General features: G+C 45.8%; 5 protein-coding genes across 5 annotated transcripts; 4 read left to right on the top strand and 1 right to left on the bottom strand.

The window, feature by feature from the left end:
* Positions 1-237: 237 nt before the first annotated feature.
* On the bottom strand, positions 238-5074 carry RhiXN_05431 (peptidase C14; the record flags this gene model as incomplete). Its single annotated transcript, XM_043325247.1, has 7 exons — positions 238-2161; positions 2474-2535; positions 2588-4105; positions 4159-4206; positions 4257-4395; positions 4445-4575; positions 4637-5074. 7 exons carry the CDS (start codon positions 5072-5074, stop codon positions 238-240), a joined length of 4260 nt encoding a protein of 1419 aa, XP_043177666.1.
* A 955-nt stretch (positions 5075-6029) lies between these two features.
* RhiXN_05430 (cell differentiation protein rcd1) lies at positions 6030-7600 on the top strand (the record flags this gene model as incomplete). The annotated part of the gene is made up of 7 exons (XM_043325246.1): positions 6030-6597; positions 6649-6804; positions 6857-7042; positions 7091-7227; positions 7277-7350; positions 7401-7470; positions 7523-7600. 7 exons carry the CDS (start codon positions 6030-6032, stop codon positions 7598-7600), a joined length of 1269 nt encoding a protein of 422 aa, XP_043177665.1.
* A 1886-nt stretch (positions 7601-9486) lies between these two features.
* RhiXN_05429 (AMP binding enzyme) lies at positions 9487-11302 on the top strand (the record flags this gene model as incomplete). Its single annotated transcript, XM_043325245.1, has 8 exons — positions 9487-9786; positions 9845-10202; positions 10262-10332; positions 10388-10546; positions 10606-10765; positions 10821-10987; positions 11050-11162; positions 11221-11302. The coding sequence occupies 8 exons, from the start codon at positions 9487-9489 to the stop codon at positions 11300-11302; spliced, it is 1410 nt and encodes a 469-aa protein (XP_043177664.1).
* A 77-nt stretch (positions 11303-11379) lies between these two features.
* On the top strand, positions 11380-12496 carry RhiXN_05428 (acetyl-CoA synthetase-like protein; the record flags this gene model as incomplete). Its single annotated transcript, XM_043325244.1, has 3 exons — positions 11380-11489; positions 11540-11866; positions 11923-12496. The coding sequence occupies 3 exons, from the start codon at positions 11380-11382 to the stop codon at positions 12494-12496; spliced, it is 1011 nt and encodes a 336-aa protein (XP_043177663.1).
* Positions 12497-12736: 240 nt separating this feature from the next.
* RhiXN_05427 (acetyl-CoA synthetase-like protein) lies at positions 12737-13541 on the top strand (the record flags this gene model as incomplete). Its single annotated transcript, XM_043325243.1, has 4 exons — positions 12737-12787; positions 12839-12997; positions 13054-13491; positions 13539-13541. The coding sequence occupies 4 exons, from the start codon at positions 12737-12739 to the stop codon at positions 13539-13541; spliced, it is 651 nt and encodes a 216-aa protein (XP_043177662.1).
* Positions 13542-22964: the final 9423 nt, after the last annotated feature.

Genomic DNA, 22964 nt, shown 5'->3' with positions numbered 1-22964 from the left:
GATTGAAGCGCACCTAGCACGTTGGGCCTTATTCGAGCGGGGCCTGATTGGGGCGGAAGGTTATGGAACACGGCATACTGTTATATTGCATAAACAAAAAAAAAATACATGATACTGCGCTGCATAAACGTCCACGAATATATACAAAGCACACTATGGACTGTTTGGTATCTGTCCTCAGCTCACATGTTACTACATGGCTACTTATCGACCGCATCAACAGTGCTCACCTCACTCTCAGCCTACAAAGCATCGGTGCCACTCATCCCCAAGCGACAGCGGCTTACTATAGTCCACTCGAAGCATGCCTTCAGGTCCGATCGTATAAACTATCTCGGGGCGAGGAAAGACCTTGCGCAGATCAGATGGAACCCAGAAAAGTAGCTGTGAGTCGCGGTTGCGTGCCCACCCATGTCTGTTGATCGTCAGTCCACCGGCAATTGCACGATGAGGTTCTCTCTGATCTGAGGTCGAAGAGGCAGATTGGGATAAGTCGGATACAGCGCCCCTTCCTGGCACCTTCCATACTCGAATCGTCGAGTCAGATGAGCCTGAGACGATATATGCGCCGTCAGGTGAACATGCTACCGAGTTAATCCAATCTTGATGTCCTTCCAGTGGCTCGCATGCAGGAGCGCCATCTTTCACCCTCCACACTCGAACACTCCGATCAGCCGAGCCAGATACGATGTGATTCCCATCGGGTGAGAACACAAGTGACCACACCGAATCCTGATGTGCCTTGAGAGGACCGAGGACCAACTCACCACTGTGCGAGTCGAAAATGCAGATAGTGCCATTTCCGGACCCAGAAACGATGAGTCTGCCATCAGGCGAGAACGTTACAGACCAGATAGGCCGTTCATGATGCTGCGACCCAAACGGATCGAATACGAGTGATAGCGTCTGTGAGTCCCATACCCGGATCTTCCTGTCTTTACAGCCGGAAACAATACGCGTGCCGTCGAAGGAGAATGCCGCTGAGTTGACCTCGTCGTCATGTGCTCCAACTAGGTCTGTGTACGCCAGAGTCCCACCCCCCACGTCCCACATGCGTATAGTCTTGTCCCACGAGGCAGAAAAAAGGTGCCTGCTATCGGGTGAGAACGAAACAGACCATATCCTGGCCTCATGGCATGAAATTGATTCGGAGAGCAGCTCCCCGGTTATGGCATCCCACAGATATATGCGTTTGTCGTCGCCGCCAGAAGCGAGGTACTTGCCGTCGAGTGAGAACACCACCGAGAAGATCTCGCCCATGTTTGCGACAAGTGGCCGGAGAGCGGCAGTGCCATCGTGTGTGTTGAACATATAGATTGCTTTGTCGCGACCCGCTGCGGCAATGCGCGACCCATCAGGCGAGATAGCAATCGACAAGACACGCTTGGTTGGTGTGTTTGAGCGTGAGGTGTGAGATGATGTCGAGTGAAGTGCATTCCACATCTTGACCGTGCGATCCCTCGAGTATGATGCAATTCGTGTGCCGTCGGGTGAGAACGCAGCGGAGTAAACCTCATTGTTGTGTGTGCCAAGTAGGCAAGGGTTGGAGTAGCCGTTCTCTACATCCCATATATACACGCACCTATCCCAAGAGCCAGTGACGAGTTTGTCTCCAAGCGGCAAAAACCCAATGGATGTGATTATGTCGTTGTGTACTTTGGGTGGGGAGTGTGTGGCAGTGCCATCCTGTAGACTCCAGACGCACAGCTCACCAAAAGAATGGCCAGTGACAAGGTGCTTGCTGTTTGGCAAAAAGGCGATTGACCACACTGGGAATTGACAAACATTGAATGGGAGAGACTTGCTGGTAGATGCGTTGTAAATGATAATGGGACACTCAAAGCTATCCAATCCACATGCAATATGCTTGCCATCAGGAGAGAATGCCGTGCAGTTGACTTTGTGAGGATGGCGTTTGATGGAGTTGGGTATTTGACTTCCGTTGCCACTGTCCCACATCCGCGTTGTCCGGTCCCAGGACCCTGAGAGGATGTGCTTGCCATTGGGTGAGAACGATACTGACGTCACTTCTCTTTCATGTCCCTTGATGACGTCATATATGCAACTGCCCGTCTGCGCGTCTCGCACAAGGATTGTACCGTCCTCAGAGCCAGAGACAAGCAGCAGTCCGTCGGAAGAGAATACTAAAGAGTTGATTTGACTGGTGTGCCCTTCCAGGGATCCAAGAGCCACTGTTCCATTGTACGCATGAAATACATCTACTGTGCCATCATAGAATCCAATTGCAAATCAAGACCTGTCAGGAGAGAATGCCAGTGACCGGGCCCCCAAGTGTATTGGCCATGTTGCAAGTAACGCCGTTTGACTTTGTTCTATCACGGATCCTTCCAACCTCAGAAGATCCCAATTACAACTCCAGTATTGCTTGTGTACCAAGCTTGAGTGATGGCAAAATGCCAATGCCGAGATATATATATGCGGCGTCAACTGCAAAACAGATCCAGCAGCATACTTTGACACAAAGATCCACAAGTCGTCCAGTAGCCTGATCAGGTCAGATGATGCGCCTTTGACCTATCACTTGTCATCAGCCTCGTACTGACACCGCACTGCTCAAATGCCTTACCGTCACCCATGGCTTAAGCCCCAACAGCATGCTCACCCCTTTGTCCAGTGTACCCTTCAGGCTCAGCACCTCCATCCAGAACAGCAGCCGGTATGACAGGAGCTCTTCCAGCCCTTTCCTTATTACCTTGCATGGCGTGCTCTTGACTACATGGTCTCCCCAATGGTGCACTACGTATGACAGCGTTGGCGAGATTGACCTTGCTATCCAATCTTCTAGGTCTTGCACTTCACTATTGGGTATGAACAACGTCTCTAGACTACAGATGTTGAATCGCAGCTGGTCTTCCATCACCTCAAAGCACCGTTTGGCGAGCAGCTGACTGTGCTTTGCTTCGTCGCAGTAGAACTTGGTCGACCGCGCCTTGTCAAACATGAAGTCGGGAAATGATGCATGCAGCGTGGTGATCATCGTGGTTGCTTGCGAAACGTGCAGCACCGAGTATAGGGACTGTAGCAGTGTGTTGACCTTTGTTGTCTTGATCCCCGTCAGGGCTGCCAGTGTATCGATGTCGACCGGCTCCCGCGTACAAACTGCGGTCCAGAGTATCAGTCGCATCTGTTGCTGCTCTTGCGGTTCCCGGCCAGACTGATGCACCGCGGCCTCTAGAATGGTGGTGTAGAGCTTGTCAATTTCCGAATGCTGAAAGCCCGAGTTGGCTGGTGAGATCAGAATGGCCTCGAGTCGATCTGGGTCGACCATGGTCCCTGTCGGTCGAATGTATCGAATCGCCGTGGCCGCATATATGAATAGGTTTTCAGACCGTTTGGCGAGTTTGATCAACTCATGCTCAGGGACGCCGTTACCAAGTTCCTCACGAAGGTATAGCTCGATGTCTGCTTCCACTAGCGACTTTTCGATCTCATGTAGCACGCATATCGACCGGTTGCGGTCAGACTGCGCTTCGATCCTGTGGCGGATGTCCGGCTCGGGTCGGCTGGTGACGAAGAACTTGAGAGGCAGGGCGGGGGTGATCCTGAAAAGCACGTCCAGGATTGTTCGCACGCCATTAGCATTGCTGCATTCGTCGAGGGCATCGATGACGACCACAAGCCCTTTTGTCATTCCGTTGTTCACTTGTGATAGCGGTTCCTTGATAAGTCGCTCGCACTGACTGTCGATCGACTGTGACTTGATGTTCAGCTCTTGTCTCAACACTCGCAACAGCGCCGATCGGAAAGAAGGCGAGTAAAGTGCAAGCTGATGGGCGATGGTCGGTATGATTCTGCCGACATCCCGACATTCGTCCGAGATACGGGTGCAAAAGAAGCTGGCGCCGAGCGCCCCGCGGGCCTTGAGGGACTGGGCAAAGGTGTATGCGATGGTTGTTTTGCCTGTGCCGGCCATTCCGTTCATCCAGAACACCTTAGGCTTAGTCTGATCTAGCGACCACTGATCGAGCTCGAGCAGGATATTTGATCGAGTATCTTTGGTGCATTCCCTGCGGTGGACGTCATGGGATAAAAGTGAGTTGTAGATAGCAAGGTTGACGGGCGACAAAGAGTCGAGACGAGTGTCCTAGTATTTCAGATTATCAGTAATCCGTGTGATCGCACCGTTTCCGAGCTTACTGCACGCTGCTCTGCGACTATATTCCACATACTCAAATTCGCGTCGGTCTGTGAGATCTATGAGTACTGCTATCCGCACGTATAAACTTTCCACCTACCTGTATATCTCCGAGGATCTCAGTAATGCGCCTGTACCCTTGTAGTATGTCTGCTTCATCTCGTTCGGCTTGCCTATAGTACCCTGCTGTCCCGTGGGCCTGCTTTCTACGGATGATCGCCACTTGTTCTTCGATAGACCTTGAGACAACATGAGCGTTCTGAAACTGTCCAGTCATGCCTAACTCACGCTGCCTTCCCTTCGAGAAACTCGGAAACCTCCGTTGATCGGGATTCTTGTATGTGCAGGCGGAGCGATGCGCCAAGTGAACCCAGCTTTGTCGCTAGCTCCTCCATTTCATTATGATGCTTTGAACTCAACTAGATAAGAGCCGCGATTAGTCAGCGTGAAGTAAGCGGGTGTTACACTTATAACACCAACGTCTATGCGTTCAACGCAGGATACCAGTCCTCCAATAGCCGCTTGCAGAGGCGGAAACACCTTCGCTGCTTTATTCAACTTCTCTAAAGTACTGCCCAGAGTTTGCAAGGCCGGGGGCTTATGGTTAGTAGGCTGAGGTACCCTGGAAGTTGCAGTGCTGTTAGTCGGGTGAGTGCCATCGAATGGACGAATTATGACCGACGGTTGACTTTTATCCGGAAGTTGCGGTGAGCTTTCAGCAAGCACGACATCTTCACTTGTTGTGGAATGTATCTGTGAGACTACTGGTTCTGCGCGTAATGGCTGAGTGTTGGTCTGAATAGAGGATGTAGACGCAGAAATATCCAATGTGCTGGGCGACTTGAACCTTGCCTTGAGCTCACTTTTCTTGCGCCTGAAGTAGGCGCAAACTCCCTTTTCTTTTGCTGAGGAAGACATACCTCAGCGGTAGTGGTTGAGCTGAACAAGGACATAAGCGCTTGAGGTTGTTCAGGCTAAGGGCTAACAGTCGGCGCTTGTACGATGACATTTGTAATGGCTCACGGGACACATTTATTTACCCAGTTTTAGGACATAATATTACTAGAACTTGGACAAATCCAATGTAACCTTTTTCCTTGATTTTTTCGCTCAAATCTATGTCTTTCCCCGTCTTCCGCTGGTTCGACGGTCTCGTCAAATTGAGACTACTGTTTCCGCGTCCCCGTTGTAAAACTGTGGACATAAGGGTCAGAATCACTCAAGGCCGTCGTGCCGTCATGTTGATTCAACGGTACTAAATCTTCTACACCCCTGAGATCAATGGGTGCTTTAATAGACAGTTTGAGCACATTGAACATATTCCAGAAACAAAGAACGGGTGCCAAATCTTGGACTCCATTCTGACGCGGGACCCACATTGGTATGCGGAGGAATATTGAATTAAACCACAAACCTCATAAGCTTCGTCCCCATGAGCATGCTATTAAGCTTTTATTACATGTATTAACCTGCTTGCCTTCTACTGCCTACGATCCAGTCCATTAAACTTGATGATATGGTACCGTACATGCGCATGATGCATTTGGTATAAGTTCCATAGTGTATCTGGGTAATGGTTTCAAACCAGTCGTTGACCCCCTTGAGTTAATAACTTGGTTATAATCCCTCTAGTTAGTTCGAGGTTTAAATTATGTTCGAAACAGAACATTCTTTACCGAACACTAGCTGAATACTTAAGCGTGGGTGATCGTGACGCAGAATTCTCAATGAGCTCAAGCGCCAAGACCCTATAGCTGACTCATCGGCTACCTGGCCAGCTCTAACTTCCCGCCCCACTCTCTTGGCCACCTCACCTCTCGAATTTGCGAACATCCGGTTGTTAATTTTTGTGCTCTAACATCCGCTCATCGAAATGTACAACACCGGGCGGGAGTATGGGCCACGACTGAACGCGGGCAACGTGAATGTTGGAGTGAACCCGAATATGAACCTGGATTCTTTGCGGTATTCGACTCCTCCTCCTAATCTCGGCGGAACCACGCCTGCTCCTCCTTATGGACAAGGTGCTCCTCATCACCTGCTAGGAACTGGAGGAGTTGGAGGCCTGGGGAATGTGAATATAGGAAACAACTTCTCGCAGCAACAACAGCAACAGGCCTTGATGAACATGGGCGCACAACAGCTGGCATTGCAGATGCAACAGACCATGGGAACCGTCAATGCGGGGAACATGGGTATGGGTGTCGGTGTCAGTGTCGGTGTCGGCGTCGGGGTTGGAGTGGGAAACATTGGCCCCGGTGGAATGCAGGTCCAGGGGCAAATGGGGATGAGTCAACAGCAAATGGGTCACGAAGAGGCGAAGATATATCAACTCGTCATGGATCTTATGGATCCAGCGAGGAGAGAAGGTGCTTTACTCGAGCTGAGCAAAAAACGAGAGCAATTCGATGATCTGGCACTGGTACTTTGGCATTCCTTCGGTAGGTGTCTAACATCGCCCGAGTGGATACATGGTGCTGATCGTCTACTAGGCGTCATGGCTGCTCTTTTGCAGGAAATCGTATCCGTTTACCCTTTACTATCTCCTCCCGCTCTCACAGCCCACGCGTCTAACCGAGTCTGTAACGCCCTTGCTCTGATGCAATGCGTTGCCAGTCATCAAGAAACTCGCCAACTTTTCCTAAATGGTGCCAACCCTAATTTCAATATCGTTTTAATTTTACTCATTTCGACCCGCAGCACATATTCCACTTTTCTTGTACCCATTCCTTAATACGACATCCAAAACTCGCCCTTTCGAGTACTTGCGCCTGACTTCTCTCGGCGTGGTCGGTGCCCTAGTGAAACAAAACGACAATGCCCAGGTTATTCATTTCTTGCTTTCGACGGAAATTATCCCGCTCTGTCTGAGGATCATGGAAACTGGTTGGTTCTGCGCTTTGTGTGTTCGAAACAAATCTAATATTGGAATAGGGTCCGAGCTTTCTAAAACGGTCGCAATTTTTATCGTTCAGAAGATTTTGCTTGACGATACCGGATTGAACTATATTTGTCATACCTACGAGCGATTCTACGCTGTTGGGACCGTGCTGAGTAACATGGTTGCCCAGGTACGCAGTCTGCACTGATTCGGTGGACTGGAGCTGATACTATGATCAGCTTGTTGAAAATCAAGTTGTGCGCCTGTTGAAGCATGTTGTTCGGTGCTATCTTCGATTGAGCGATAATATGCGGTATGTAGTTGAGGTAGACTATGTGCTTTTGGCTGATTTGTGTTCGTTAGCGCACGTGAGGCTCTGCGAGCTTGCCTTCCCGAGCCCCTCCGCGACAACACCTTCGCCAACCTCTTGAAGGTACGTTTCCTCGAACATCAGTGTTCATCTGCATACTCACCAAACTGCAAAGGGCGATACGGTGACCAAACGCTGCCTTGCTTCCTTGCTTGCGTGCCTCTCAGATAGACCCGACCAGCGACCCGAATAATTCCATGTCCCCAAATCAACACAAAAATACACTCCAAAACGTATTCCATCGGCTTAAATACGCGCCGGTCCGACCTAAACCACTGAACCCCCAAACCCATATATCACTATCCAGCAATTTATATATGTATCGCCCTACTCGTGCTGTACACTACAGTCTTGCCGCTAGTTTTTACCCTGTCTTTCTCTCCACTCGCTTTATCCGAATATGTCTTCGGTTGAATATCTTGATATCGATAATGTGATTGTTCTCGCTGTTTTGTGATAGAGTAACCGTATGGTTGATAAATGAAATCTAGTACATTTTATTTCTGGGAACCCGCAAATGCACTACTACAGCGAAATGCATAATGATAGACAGTTCAGGCTTGCCATCACTTTTTCGTGATCATCAGAGCTGTCCGGCACGTCGCACGATGTTCAACAACAGTGTTAGCATCCGTAATTACGCTCCACTCACCATAGTTCCAGAGCAGAAGGGCAGAGCGTCGCTACATATTACAGTGCAAACCACACTGACAAACATAGCCAAAGTGACAATGTACCGCATTATTAGTGTGGTCGGTTATGTTGCGAGGTTATTATTGAAGCAGCCACATTCATTACCCAGCATCTCTGGGTGTATACCGCACTAACGCTGATAGCTAACAAAATGGTATATGTGCCGTAGATGGGTGATATACTTCATATCGTTATTCAATCGTTTGCCCAATCAATAAACACCAGATTATCATGAATATATAGACTATAGCCTTTCCCAGCACTCCTATTTAGATCTAGTAGACTAACAGTATCCCTTTTTTAAAATTTATATATGCAGCCTCATAAGAAAAAAACTCCACTAAATTTTAGCTTAACGCTCGGAGAGGCTAGAGCCCATGCCAAAAGATATCAAATGCTTCATCTATTCGTAAATTAATTTAGCCAAATATGCTGCTGGCTCCACGCACGCATTAAGTATGAGATGGCCTATATAGTGGTACACCTTCAATTTGGCTATGATTGATCGTGTGGCTTGCATCGTAATGTGCAGCGGCGCTCTTCCCTTCTGTTTTAGAACTATGATGAGTGGAGCGTAATTACGGATGCTAACACTATTGTTGGACATCGTGCGACGTGCCGGACAGCTCTGATGATCACGAAAAAGTGATGGCAAACCCGAACTGTCTATCATTATGCATTCTGCTGTAGTACAAGTGTCATGTAAGGTACTTACCTAGTCTTTATCCGTATTGATTACACGTGCACGGAAAGTGTCTGGTGTTCATAATTAGATAGTTTGCGTAGCCGTTCTAAAACTAAAACTTGGCCACACCGGATCCATAGGTTTTTATCTTCAACTTTAGCCGCGCAACTCCAATTGCTCTTCACAGTTCTCACAACTCCTCGCTGAAAGAAAACTCGGAATTTGGATTGAGCGTTGCCGCCATAATGTGATAGAATTTAGTGTTTAGAACGGCTGCGCAAGCTCTACATTATTTCGAATATTGCGTCCCGGCCCGATGTGTGTTACCGTATCCCATCCCATAGCCTAATCTCTATGAGATAATTCTACTCACTTGGGATCATTAATCACAAAAGTGCTGAAGTTTTGGCACATTCCAGCATGACAAAGATACGGCTCTTTCTCAATTAGGCATACTCACGAGCAATCGCTAAGATAACACAACTCTGTGACAGAACATTTCAAGGCGATAAAACATTCCTTCTGGTGCAACGATAGTTATCTTAGTCTGCCGTGACTGAAAGCATGAAATAGTAGCCGGATGATGTTCCGACATATCTCAAGTCTCACAAAGTATAAGTAACACGATTGCGTCGTAGAATCGCTTCTCAGCGCACTACATTTTAGCGTTTACACACCTCCCAAACCACGTAGACTCAGTGATGACTACATTAACCAAGTTCGTTTTCCCACCAACCGACGGCTCTATTCCCCCTTCCTCTATCAGTGATTTTCATCTTGAGCATAACCCTAGTCATGTGTTTGCTATCCTATATGACATCAATAACTCCTCTCAGACCAACGTCACGTACGAACAATTTGCCTGCGCAGTTCATCGTGCTGCCCATATCTTGAACCCTAACGGCACTATTCCTCAAGGAACTAACATTGGATTCCTGCTTTCTGCCCATACAATTCAATATATTGTAATGATTTTTGGGGCTATGAGAGCAGGCTTAGTCGTAGGCTCCAGCTTAGAACATTCGACTGTCGATTTAGCTAATCATAGCCCTATAACAGCCATTTCCTATGTCTCCACGAACACACGTCTCTGGCATTGCCCATCTTCTGAAATCCACTCAAACGTCGCTAGTAGTTGCCGGGGGTTCTCAGGCCATCAATCACATTATATCTCAGCTTCCCAATAACTTGGCAGAAGTCGACTCCCCAGTTCAATTTATAGACCTTCCGTCGTTAGATCAAGTCTTACCCGATCTCGGAAGGGCTGGGCGAGAACCTAAACACAAACCCTTTCCTCCTCTGAAAACTATCTCGGGTGATACCATCATTAGCATTTTGCATAGTTCTGGTTCAACAGGCATGCCAAGGCCCGTCAAATTTCACCTCGAAGGCTTATTCAAAAACTTGATCACGCAGTGTAAGTTTATTCGTGACATTTTTATATATATCTACACCCACAGGCTTAATTTTACCCAGCAATTGGGCGAGTGTATGCGCGGGAAGGAGTCCGAAGCGGAACTATGGCCCTTCCTACATTCCACGCAATGGTGAGTAGAACGATCTACCTGATGTTTCGAGTCATGTTCTCACATAGGTTCGTAGGGCATGTTTTTCCAAATTTTCGGTCCAATTTACGCAGGGTGTACTCAAGTCTTGTTCGCTCCAAGTCACGTTCCTGTGGTACCAACATCAAACTTAACAATCAAAGTGGCGACTGCCACAAATTGCTCACATATAGTATGCATACCGGCATTCTTAGAGGTGAGCAATGTTACATCCTGCAAATCCCAACCATATAGTAATACTCGACTCAATGCTAGATGTGGTCTCAAGAAGAAGCCGCTCTGGCATATCTGCGCCAAATGAAGTGTGTTGTGAGCATTTTTGAACTTAATTTACAGATAGTGGAGACTCAGGATACACAGCTATTTGGCGGAGGACCTTTGGCTGACGCGATAGGGAACAAAGTAGCCGATCAAGGTGAGCCATGCATACGTATGCTCTATTATTTGTTGATTAATCAACCCTGAGATAGGTGTCCGCTTCCGCTCTTGCTATGGTGCAACCGAGCTCGGCCTCGTAACAGAAGCATCGGAAATAGATGACTTCAATGATTGGAATTACGTGCAGTTCTCACCACAAGTAGATGTGCGGTTTATTCCACAAAATAATGGTGACAATTTGTTTGAACTTGCATTCGTGGTACGCTTAGAAATATGTAAATCGCCTTCCCTGGTTGATCACTAAACCAATTTGAATCATAGGTATCAGATGACTATAAACCTTTCGAGCTCAACTTCGAGATTGACGGGAGGCCAGCGTATAAAACCAAGGACCTCGTTATTCGCCATCCTCATAAGCCGGATCTATGGAAAGTGTCAGTGGCCCAATGATTTGACCGACAGCAATCCGAATAATATCAATACCTTTATTAGTGTCGGACGTCTTGACGACCAAATTATCCTTCTCAATGGCGAGAAAACAAATCCGGGCCCTATAGGCAAGCTGAGGGCTTAGCAACTTCTAAAAACAGCTTACTTATTGAGAACACAGAGAAAGAAATCGGTAGATGTCCCATCGTGCGCTGCGCAATCATGTTTGGGCGAGAACGGAACCAAACTGGCGTTTTGATCGAACTGGAAGAAAGTGCAAATTATATGTATCATACTAAAGAGGGACAATCAAAGGCAATGGAGGATGTCTGGTAAGCATACTCCATAGATTCGATCCCATGTACTATATCTTTTCGTATAGGCCATTTATTGAACGTGCTAATCAAGCATCCGCTACCCATTCTCGCCTTGAGAGACGGACAATAATTTTCGTAGATCCTAGCCGTCTTCTTCCACGCACGACCAAGGATGCTATTTTTCGTCCTGGTGCTCTCAAGCTATATGCGAGCGTCATCGAAGAAATGTACCTGGGTCTAGAGAAAAACTTTGGTGCGGCCGATGGAATTAAGCCTCCTCGATCCTGGGATAGTACCAAAGATATTGAAGTTTGGGTTACTCAGGAGATTCAAAATCTTTTGGGTCGGCAAGTCGACGTACGTGGAGATTTATTTCAGCAAGGAATGGATAGGTCGGTTTTCTTTTTCGTAGATATTTTACAACTTAACTTTCATATATATTACCCAGTCTCACAGCCACCATGCTTCTTCGTCTGCTCAAAGATACTCTGAACGCATCACCCGATTTCCATATTCGATCTGCGGCGACAAAAGTCAACCAGCAAACCATCTTCGGAAACCCCACTATCACACAACTTGTCCAGGTACTTGTCCAGCTCTCCACTTGCAACAATACTACTGTCATCGATCCTGTTGCGGAAGCGCTTCGAAACATTCATACTATGATCGAAAAGTACAAAATTGACTGGCCTGCCCAAGAGGCCCGTGATATTCAACCGGTAAAGAAAGAGCGTGTGGTTGTGACTGGTACTACTGGAGGCCTTGGATCTCATTTGCTTGCGCAGCTGCTGGAGAATGAAAAGGTCGAGAAAGTATGGGCGATGAATCGCAAATCAAGCAAGAACAATAGAGACAGGGAGCTCAGCTCCTTTGAAGACAAGCTTTTGGGTGGGAATTCGCTAAAGAGCGGGAAGTTGGTATTTGTTGATACCGATCTTGAGGATCCCAAGCTTGCCCTACCCAATGAAATATACGATGAGGTGAATGGCTATAAGCAACCGCCAAAGGCTCTAAATAATTGATGCATTTATACAGATCCGGAGAGAGGCTACGATTATAATTCATAATGCCTGGCAGGTTAACTTCAACCTCGGCCTCCAGTCCTTCGAGCCAAGCATTTGCGGAGCCCGAAACCTTCTCGACCTTGCCTTTCAATCTACGGCCCCACAGGCCTCCCACGATTTATATTTACTTCATCTGTTTCCGTAGCCGGCTTTGCCGTTCCCGGAAGGTGGCTAAGCGAGATTTCAGTTACCCCGGAGATGGCTTCGACTAGTATTGGATATGGACAAAGCAAGCTAGTGGCTGAAAAGGTAAGCTGGCCATTAGTATTCCGTGTGGCAATGGCAAACACCACTTTGTAGCTCCTTGAATCAGCTAGAGACTCTGGCCTCGAAAGCTGCAGTATTCGACTTGGACAGCTTGTCGGGGATGTCAAGAGTGGTGCATGGTCAACAACAGATTGGGTCCCTTCGCTCATCGCCTCTTCCGTTTCAATAGGTAGCCTGCCGAGGGCCGTCGGGGTAAGATGACCAACTATGTCAATCGTCATCCTTGATCTCTTATATGGCACTTGCAGACTGTCTCGTGGCTTCCACTTGATGTGGCTGCCCGTTCAATTATCGATACATGTGTTAACAGGAACAAAGTCCTACCTCAAGTGATGCACACCTCACACCCTCGACCTGTACCTTGGGTGGATATCATGAATGCACTCTCGGCATCGCTCGTGCCACTCGTGAACTCTCAACTGCCTCTCGTGGGCTTCGAAGAATGGAATAAGCGTGTAGCCGAAGCTGCAGAATCGTTCAAAGGATCCGACAGTGATCGATACAAGCGATTCCCAAGCACTAAAATCCAAAGCACTATTGACGGTATGGTGCTCGCCGATAAGGCGCTTCAGTCTCACGAGGAGGTGGAGCATGTAGAGTCGTGTGGAACTGTGCGGCTGAATACCAAGGTAGCCGAAGAGTTTAGTCGGGTTTTAGAAACCACACCGCAGCTTGGAGATGAGCATGTTCAGAAGTGGATCAGCTATTGGGGGCTAAAGAGCTATTTGTTCAGTAACTTTGTAGTATGTTGTCAGTATAGCTTCCTAGCAATGATCAATGGCCACGAGTATTGCATTTTTCTACCTATGATATTTATTGAGCCCTGCTACACCCAGTCCTTCCCAGTATATGGTAGGCTCGGCCGATATTAAATATTTAATACTTCACGGTGTTTATCAAAGAGTACATCACTGTCGGTAATAGTAACGCTGGCTTTCAGCCTCCATCGTCAGGCGATGACGCGCTTTGTACAAGCTCATTTGGACGCTGCATGACAGTGTATTTGCGGCTTCCAATCAGCGTTTTAAAACGCTTGATGCAAGCCGACTTCGTCCCTTTTGGCGTCCTCGATTTTCAGCGCCACGCTGGTACCCAGCGTTGTGGGGCTGCGGTAACGTATTTTCAGCGCCCGAGGCCCGCGTCACGATACGCTTGCTCACTGCGTATATTAAGCTCTAAGCAAGCGTTTGAGACATTAGGTAGATGCCGATCAGATGCTGTGCCAAAGGTAGTTTTCTCGCGATCAATACAATATATGCATTATTTTGCTGTATATGGACTATATGACATTTTGGGCTAGCGTAATTGAAAAAAAATGAAGAAAGAAAAAATTAGAGGGAATCGCGACCAATCATAATGGATGCATAAATGCTGACTACCTCTTGGCTTTTTGCTTCCGATTCTGATAGAAAAGATATTAGTTTATTTGTGGGCGTTCACGTAGCAGAAAGATATATACCTTAGGCTTACTGGACTTGCTAGCTGACGCTATATCTGACGCGGCTAGCCCATCAAGCTTGGCTAGCTTAGTGGTTGGCAGACGTATGGTAGCTGGACCGTAGCTAGCTGGCGCTACTCAGCAAAATATGTGGGGTGGAATAACATGTGATTACATGTAATTGGGGTGTTGTAACATCAGGGGTTTGGTAATGGTGTAATTGGTGCTACATGATGTTATAACTGTATATCACATCAGTGTTATCACGTGTACTTGTGTAATGACATGTTATTGGTGTGTTAATACACCATTACCAAACCCCTGGTGTTACAACAAAAACAGTTTTTGCTGAGTAAGCACAGGTTATCACATAGCCAACTAGTATTACAGCTGCAAGCACCTGACCCACTAGCAAGTACCCACCTTACAGTGGTGTACAACACACTGGATCTGTCAAGGTGGTAAGAGATGGCATCTCCAGTTGCCTTGGAGATGCTGGTCTCTGTTCTGATGGCAGGCATGATGTCTTAGTAATGGGAGTGGATAAGAAAGTAGTGGTGCCAGTGGTGGTTTGTGATGTCTTCCCAGGCATGGCATGCCTTCCTTTATACCCTGGGTTGCCAGGACCCTTATCTTTCCATTTATCAGACCCTTTATTGCCCTTTGCCCTAGGATCACATGATTTCCTATGTTCTTCAGTAGAGTGGTTAGTTCTTCCACACACCTCACATTGGATTTCAGTAGACCCTGATTTGTTGGAATTGGATTCACTGTTATGCTCAGCCTCCCAGAGGGCAGACAAGGGAAGTACTTTATCCAATTGGTCAATTACTTCCTGAGGAATACCATGATCTAGCATTCCTGTTCCATTTTCAGATGGTTGTCAATATGTTTCTCCAACCTTTTGACTCCCATTATTAGTTCCTGTTGTAGACACAATCAATACCACAGATTTTATTCCGATTTTCTCAAATTTAAACAAAGTTAAACGGACAACATTTTCAATCACGTGACTTTGGCGCTTATATCATACGCTAAGCGCCAAGCCACGTCCCCATCCGCGCTTACTCATCATACATGACCACCTCCACCAATGACATCATTATGACACGTCAGTGACACGTACGCATGAGTAAGACCAACTGCAGAGCAGGGTTCTTATTTGATACAGTATTGCATATGATGTATTTGTAAATAGCTCTCTCTCTGTAATATATAAGGAGGACAACCAACCATGGTAACACCCAGGTCAATTACCTCTTGTTGCACTCCTACTTTGTACAAGGCCTTAGGCCAGTAACCACTTAGCACCCTACATTTGTACTTGTTGCCTTAAGCAGCTTCCTCACTATAGATACATAGTCTGCCATTGCCCTTAAGGCCTTGGTCATTGTGTTTAGGTAGTTAGTTGTTGCAGGTAGCCTCCCCACTGCCTTATGTGGTTTACTTAGTTTTACATACAGCCATAAGCGCCTGCTGCCTTGATGCCCTTTATGGATGTCTAGGACAGTTCCAGTAAGAATCCATAGACCTTTTTGGTACTTGTAAGGTGGTCATTAGTAATCCATTTCTTGTTTGCCTCAGTTTTTGGTGGTTGAGTCTCCTCAGGGAATTTGGCAAAGAAGTCTTCAATAAAATCCTTCACTGTTGTTGTAGACACAATCAATACCAGGGATTTATTCCCATTTTCTCAAATTTAAACAAAGACAAACGGACAACCTTTTCAATCACGTGACCTTGGCGCTTATATCATACGCTAAGCGCCAAGCCACGTCCCCTTCCGCGCTTACCTCAGCACACGTAGCCACCTCCACCTGATGACATCACTATGACACGTCAGTGACACGTATGCATGAGTAAGGCCAACTGCGGAGCGGGGTTCTTATTTGATACAGTATTTGATATGGTACATTTGTAATTAGCTAGCTTATAGAATATATAAGGAGGCCAACCAACCATGGTAACACCCAGGTCAATTACCTCTTGTCACATCACAATACTGTACAAGGGCCTTACTGCCCAGGAATCCACTTAGTACACGCCTTAAGCGTTGTTCTCACTGTACTTACGTAGCTTGCCGCTGCCTTATAGCGTGTGGTCATTGTAGATAGTTAGCTTGTTGTTGTAGGTAGCACCCTCACCGCCTTAAGTGGTTCTTACTCAGTTCCATACGGCCACAAGCGCCCGCTACCTAGACAACCCTTAAGGACGTCTAGGACAACTGTCTTATTCCTGGTTGCCTCATCTACCAAAGGGATTTCCTTTTCCCTGGTGACAGGGTCCTCCAAGGGTGTGTTATTCCCTGGATTCTCATACCTAGGGTCTAGGCTCCCAGCTGTAGCAAGGTGAAATGGTTCCATATCTGTTTGGTCAGCCTGTTTAGAAGGGGTAATTCCTACTTGTCCTGGACACAGTCACATGACCAGTACAAGTGGTTGCATGCTGGCCCAAGCCCAAATTTGGGGGGTAGCAGGTGTAATCATGGGTTGTCAGCAGAGGAATAATAGGGCTCTATGGCTTAGTGGTCAAGCTGGTTCAATTCCAGCTAGTTCTATTTTCCTCTGTTTATGACACTACTCCTTCCTGATGTCCCTGTTCCATACCTTGCATAGGAGATGTCAGCTCCATGACATGACCATGTTCAGAGTTATCCAATTGGGGCAAAGTCCCAAATACATGCCTAGGTTGCATCTTGTGGAATCCCATGTTGTTGCAAGAAGGCCAGATAGAGCACTACAATAGTCTCTATTAATTGCAAGTTCCAAGATATACCTATCTTAGTCAGTAAGAGGCAAAATAGCACAACCCACAAAGGAGGTCTTTAGCTATTTGCAAAAGGAAGACAAGAAGTCTCTGTCATAAACAGAGGAAAATAGAACTAGCCAGAATTGAACCAGCTTGACCACTAAGCCATAGAGCCCTATTATTCCTCTGCTGACAACCCATGATTACACCTGCTACCCCCCAAATTTGGGCTTGGGCCAGCATGCAACCACTTGTACTGGTCATGTGACTGTGTCCAGGACAGTCTCAGTTAATAAGAGGCAAAGTAGCACAACCCACAGAGGAAGTCTTTAGCTATTTGCAAGTAAAGCAGTGGACACCTAGGGTCCTAGTGATGAGAAGACTCTGACAGTACTTCTTATCACTAATCAGATAGAAGGATCAGTGGAGATCCTTTGTTGACAGTTGTTGATAGTTGAATTTCAAATAAATCATGCAGTTGCTCTTTGTCCTGGACATCTGTAAGGATGTCAAAGATGTGGGCGCTTGCAGCTGTGTGGAAGTACTTGTGCTGACATAAAGTATGTGAACACAATAGATTAATTTCCAGCAGCTGCAGATGTGACTTAATCACTTAGTCTCAATAATAAAGTATGTAGATTGGAGTGCCCTGCATTTTATCCAAGTGTTGGAAAATCCAAAAGCTGAGACAGAGGGAGGTGAAGGTGCACACATGAAAATGAGCATAAATCTAGCATAGGAAGGCAGGTAGATATGAAGAAAAGAGTAATACAATGATAGTTAGAAATGTCCTGATCATTTTTGCACTTTGAAGCAAGTGTAAATGTTTTGTGGTTAGAGAGATATGTTTGATACAAAATGGTACTGGATGCTGATCATTCCTATGAATTACATATGAGAATACTCAAAACCATAAATATTATATCAAACATATCTCTCTAACCACAAAACATTTACACTTGCTTCAAAGTGCAAAAATGATCAGGACATTTCTAACTATCATTGTATTTACTTCTTTTCTTCATATCTACCTGCCCTCCTATGCTAGATTTATGCTCATTTTCATGTGTGCACCTTCACCTCCCTCTGTCTCAGCTTTTGGATTTTCCAACACTTGGATAAAATGCAGGGCACTCCAATCTACATACTTTATTATTGAGACTAAGTGATTAAGTCACATCTGCAGCTGCTGGAAATTAATCTATTGTGTTCACATACTTTATGTCAGCATGAGTACAATAAGTACTGCTTAAGGCAGCAAGTGGTTATCCTATGACATTGAGACTACTAACTACAATGGCCAGACACTGTAAGGTGTTGGCAAGCTATGTAAGTACAGCAGTGACAGTGTCTAAGGCAATGTATCTACTATGGACTTAGTGAACCCAGGCTGTAAGGCCCTGTGTACAACACGTGATGCAACAAGAGGTAATCAACCTGGGTATTACCATGGTTGGTTGGCCTCCTTATATATTACAGAGGTGAACTAATTACAAATGTAAAATATGCAAAACTATAACCAATAAGAACCCTGCTCTGCAGTTGGCCTTACTCATGCATACGTGTCACTGACGTGTCATAGTGATGTCATCAGGTGGAGGTGGCTACATATGATGAGGTAAGCATGGATGGGGATGTGGCTTGGCGCTTAGAGTATGATATAAGTGCCAAAGTCATGTGATCAAAGATGTTGTCTGTTTGACTTTGTTTAAATTCAAGAAAATCAGAATAATTGTCCTTGGTATTCATGTGTCTACAACACTCTTTTTTAGGTGTAGTAGCACCTGCTTGTCCCTATAGGTTGTAAGACAAGGGAAATCAAGCTGGCTTTCTAAGCAGCTTGTTCCACCCCTATATATACCTGGGCATTACTTGGGTCTATATACATATTTCAAATAGGAGCACAGCCTCTTGGAGCCATAGCACAGCCTCAAGAAGCAGCATGAGTCAAAGAACCATGTGGCAGTGCTTGATTAGTGAATCAGATGCCAAGAAATACACTGGTGAGGTGAGGTCTTGGCAGAGTTAGTTCTATTTTTAGCACATGATCACTGTCATGCCCTAGAGGCGTGACCACCTTAGAATCCACTAAGTCAAAGAAATAGTGAATATATGCGCTATTTTCATGAAGATTTATGGATATATGCATCTTTATGCTATTTAAGCGCTGAGCGCTTATTATGTGATCCAATCACATGACCTTTAGTCATGTGATCACGTCTTTCTTACCCTTGGTCATGTGACCTTATCTTTGTTATTGTGTTTGTTACTGTATATACTATTCCCTCTGCTTGTTGAATATATAAGGAGGGTTCTGAGAGCCTTAAGCCTCAGAGCTCAACCTCTTATCCCTTCCTACACTACCTACCCTAAGACATACACTTTGAGTATTGCCTGAGAGCATACCAGTCCCTGTCAAAGGTTCCTTGCCCTGCTGTCTTAGCAGCATTAGTGCACTTTACTTCTATAGGTCTTGTCCTACCCCTTTATCTGGCAATTGCCTTGAGCATTGTTAGATCCCACTAGCTGATAAGTCCTATATTAGGCAATAGCTTGTTGGGCTTTACCCTGTGGTAGTTGTCAGCTCTGACAGTATCTAGTACAGGGTAAATCTGACTAAACTATCTCACTAGGCTAACTACTGCAATGACTGCTTAAGGTGGGGACTACTGAACTAACTACAATGACAAAGGGGCCTTAGGCCTGGGAGGTGTGGTGAGTGAGGTAAAAGGGGTGAGCTTATCAATCTACTGGGGGCTGGCTACTTAGCTGGCTGATGGTTTCCTCCTCAATGGATATGAGACAAGGTAAAATTGACTTGGGGTTTCCAAGCAATTTCCCTGCTGTACATATGGGCAAAGAAGGTAAATACATGTGGTCTGTGCATGTGTGAAAAGAAGACTACATGGGAAATAAGAAGAGTGCTGCAGGCTGCACAGAAGCATGGATTTCTCCTAAGTGCCCTTGGCATGGCATAATAAGTGCCAAGGTCATGTGATCAAAAAACAAAAGATATAGAGTTTGTAAAAAATACTAAAAATAATAGAAAAATCAGGCAATTCCAATGGTATATGTTAAGAGGGTGTAACAGTGGGATTGTCTGTAGTAGTAACCTCTGTTGTAGGGATTTGGGGGTGCAGGACTGGAGAACAAAGGCCTGAAAACTGAAACAGATTGTTTGGGCCCAGGCTGTTATGTATCACACAATTTTGCATTCACAGCTCACCATCCACAATAATCTGCATATATCTGACTTTCTGATTTAATGGCCATTTCTCTCTTATTTTCCATTATTCCTGTCATTACTCTATGTAATGCTCATATTGACTGTATGTGTTACATATTGTTCAATAGAGCTCCTTTTGCTCGTTCTAACGCTGCCTGTCACGTGCTCATACAATAAGATCTCATGGAGATATTAGCTTCACAAGATTCTATCCATGTGGCTCAAGTACCTTACTCATCATTATATTTATATCTTTACATCTAGCTCATCACATGACTAGCTCTAACTTGGGAGATGAACCTTATTCCTAGCTTAGTTGAGTCATACCTCTCATGAGATTACTAAGGTTCTCCTTATCTAGTAATTTCTAGTGGCACTGCAAATCCTGCTTATGAGTCATTCTGCTTGCCACCAGAATGACTCACACTAATGACTCACTCTAAGTGCTCATTGGCTGCCAAGCATTTCTTGATAGACTGAGTCATGTATTTAGATGTTTCTATTTTTAACTAATTGCAGTTCAACCCAAGAGCAGTCACATTCCATCCTAGTCATATCTGTGCCTTCCCACCCACTAATCAAAGTCTTAGGAAGCACAGTCCTAAGCAAGTCATATTCATACTCTGACTAGGTGAATGACTCAGTAACCTTGCCACTCTAGGGTATAAAAGGGGACTCTTGCATACCCTTGGAGGGCACCCACCTACTTTACTCCACCTCACTGTTACTGTTGACTGTCACTCTTGGGTTTGGGCTTGCCCCCCTCAATTGTGTGATATATTGTGCCTCAAGATTTCAAATAACTTAAACTTGTATAAGTGGATCTCCCAAGTACCCATAGTGTGGAAAGGTTGTAGACCTGATACAGAGTTCTTAGGTTAAGTGAACAGAAGGCAATCATCCTTAAAGAAGGATATATACTAAGTAACCAGTTAGTTCCTGCAACTAGGAGTGAAACTTACATAACTATCTCTGCCAAAGGGAACCTGAGCCAGTACTCTTGCTCTTACAGAAATACTTACTAAGACACTTTACACTGAGAAAAGATACATCTGTAGTTGATTGTATTCAAGATAGCTAGACCCAGAGAACCCTAAAGAAGCTACTTCTTTACTTAGCTTGGAAATTGGGAAATCTTCCAACACAGACTCTGCTCAGCACCAGAGTCTCAACTTCTTTTCCCCCAATTTACAACACAGGCCTCCAATTTCAGCTTTATATTTCTGAATGTTGCCTATGTTAGTTTAGTGCACAAATGTAGCACTCATGACAAGCATTGGTCACCTTATCTTTGTGACACTTATTGGGCTGCCTGATAGCCACATTCTTGACACAAGCTTGATGGCTTACAGTTGTTGCATGTGTAACCATTTGAGAATGAGCCATTGGCGCAAGTGCGTTGCTGTCTCTTCCATGGCAGATGGTGCACACATACAGCCTCCCTTTCTTAACAATCTGGTCCATGCCCCAAATTTGACTTTCATTGGCTGAGTTTTGTTAATATTGAATTCAGAATAACTCACAGAACTCTATGCTGCTCTCTTTGCTTGGACCAGGCATGATAACTGAGGTTGCATTACAGAAGTGTAGAATGTATCAAAAAATCTTGCTAAACTGATGCGTGAATATTATGAGACAATTTCCCACTGTATATCAAACCGTACTAATTGAATCTTTCCAATCATGTGGGCCCATCAAGAAACCATACGCTCAGGTACGCAAACTACTTGCGTGTATGTTTCCATAGTGCCAACCATCTATTATCATTCAATTTACTAGGTTTGGTTTATTACACATATAAGGCTAAACACACATGATGTGTTTAGGAAGCCAATGGGATGTCAAGGCAGCATCGAGTGTATTACAGCCCTGATAAGTCAACAAACATCCTACGGCTGAAAAACATAGCTTGGGGCACGTGGTTAGGTTAGCGCCGGCCACTTGGCTGCGTACCACGATAAACCCCACGGTAGCTATCGATCGTACCATGTTGCTCCCTAGGCAGATTACGGGGGACCCGTGATCTCTAACTCCCCCTTGTGACGCTCGGAAGGGCTGGTGGAGTACCCCCAAGAGCTCGCCGAGCAACCCGGATTGGCCAGATCCTAACGAGGAGGCTCCCAAAACCGGAGCACTCCAGAGCACTCCCGGGTTTTGGGGGCCCCGTAGAGCTTATTATATGACTGGCTATAGTAATTATAATATCCGAAGATCTCCAGGGACCCAGGGAGACAAGTTTAGTCTCTGGAGATTTGGGGGGGGGGGGAGGGGGTTTGTGGCGGAGGATACGGCTCTTTCTCAATTGGGTGTGTTCACCGGCAATCGCGAGGATAACACAACTCTACAAGCCAATGATTCAAGGCGATAAAGCACTCCTACTCGTGCAATGATAGTTATCCTAGTATGACGTGACTAAAAGTATGACATAGTAAACAGATAATGTTCCGATATATCTCAAGTCTCACAAAGTATAAGCAACACAAGTGCGTCGTAGAATTAAGCCCAGAAATAAACCGATGGGTTTATCCGCCCGGATGAACTCGGATACCCATAGCACATGACCTATCCGGGACTCGGAACCCACGAAAGGGTATCGCCTGATAATCTCCGCGCTTTTGGAGCAGACTGTTATAGAAGCCTTGAGAGCCCCCCTTGGCCCGTTGTAACAGTCTGCCTTGGGGAGACTACGTAGAAGATTTCTCAGTGCACCACATTTTAGAATTTGCACTCCTCTAAACCACGTAGACTCT

The sequence above is a fragment of the Rhizoctonia solani genome, chromosome 2 (genome assembly GCF_016906535.1).
Source record: "Rhizoctonia solani chromosome 2, complete sequence".
Taxonomy (NCBI): Eukaryota; Fungi; Basidiomycota; class Agaricomycetes; order Cantharellales; family Ceratobasidiaceae; genus Rhizoctonia; species Rhizoctonia solani.
This window is presented reverse-complemented; position numbering and strand designations above follow the sequence as displayed.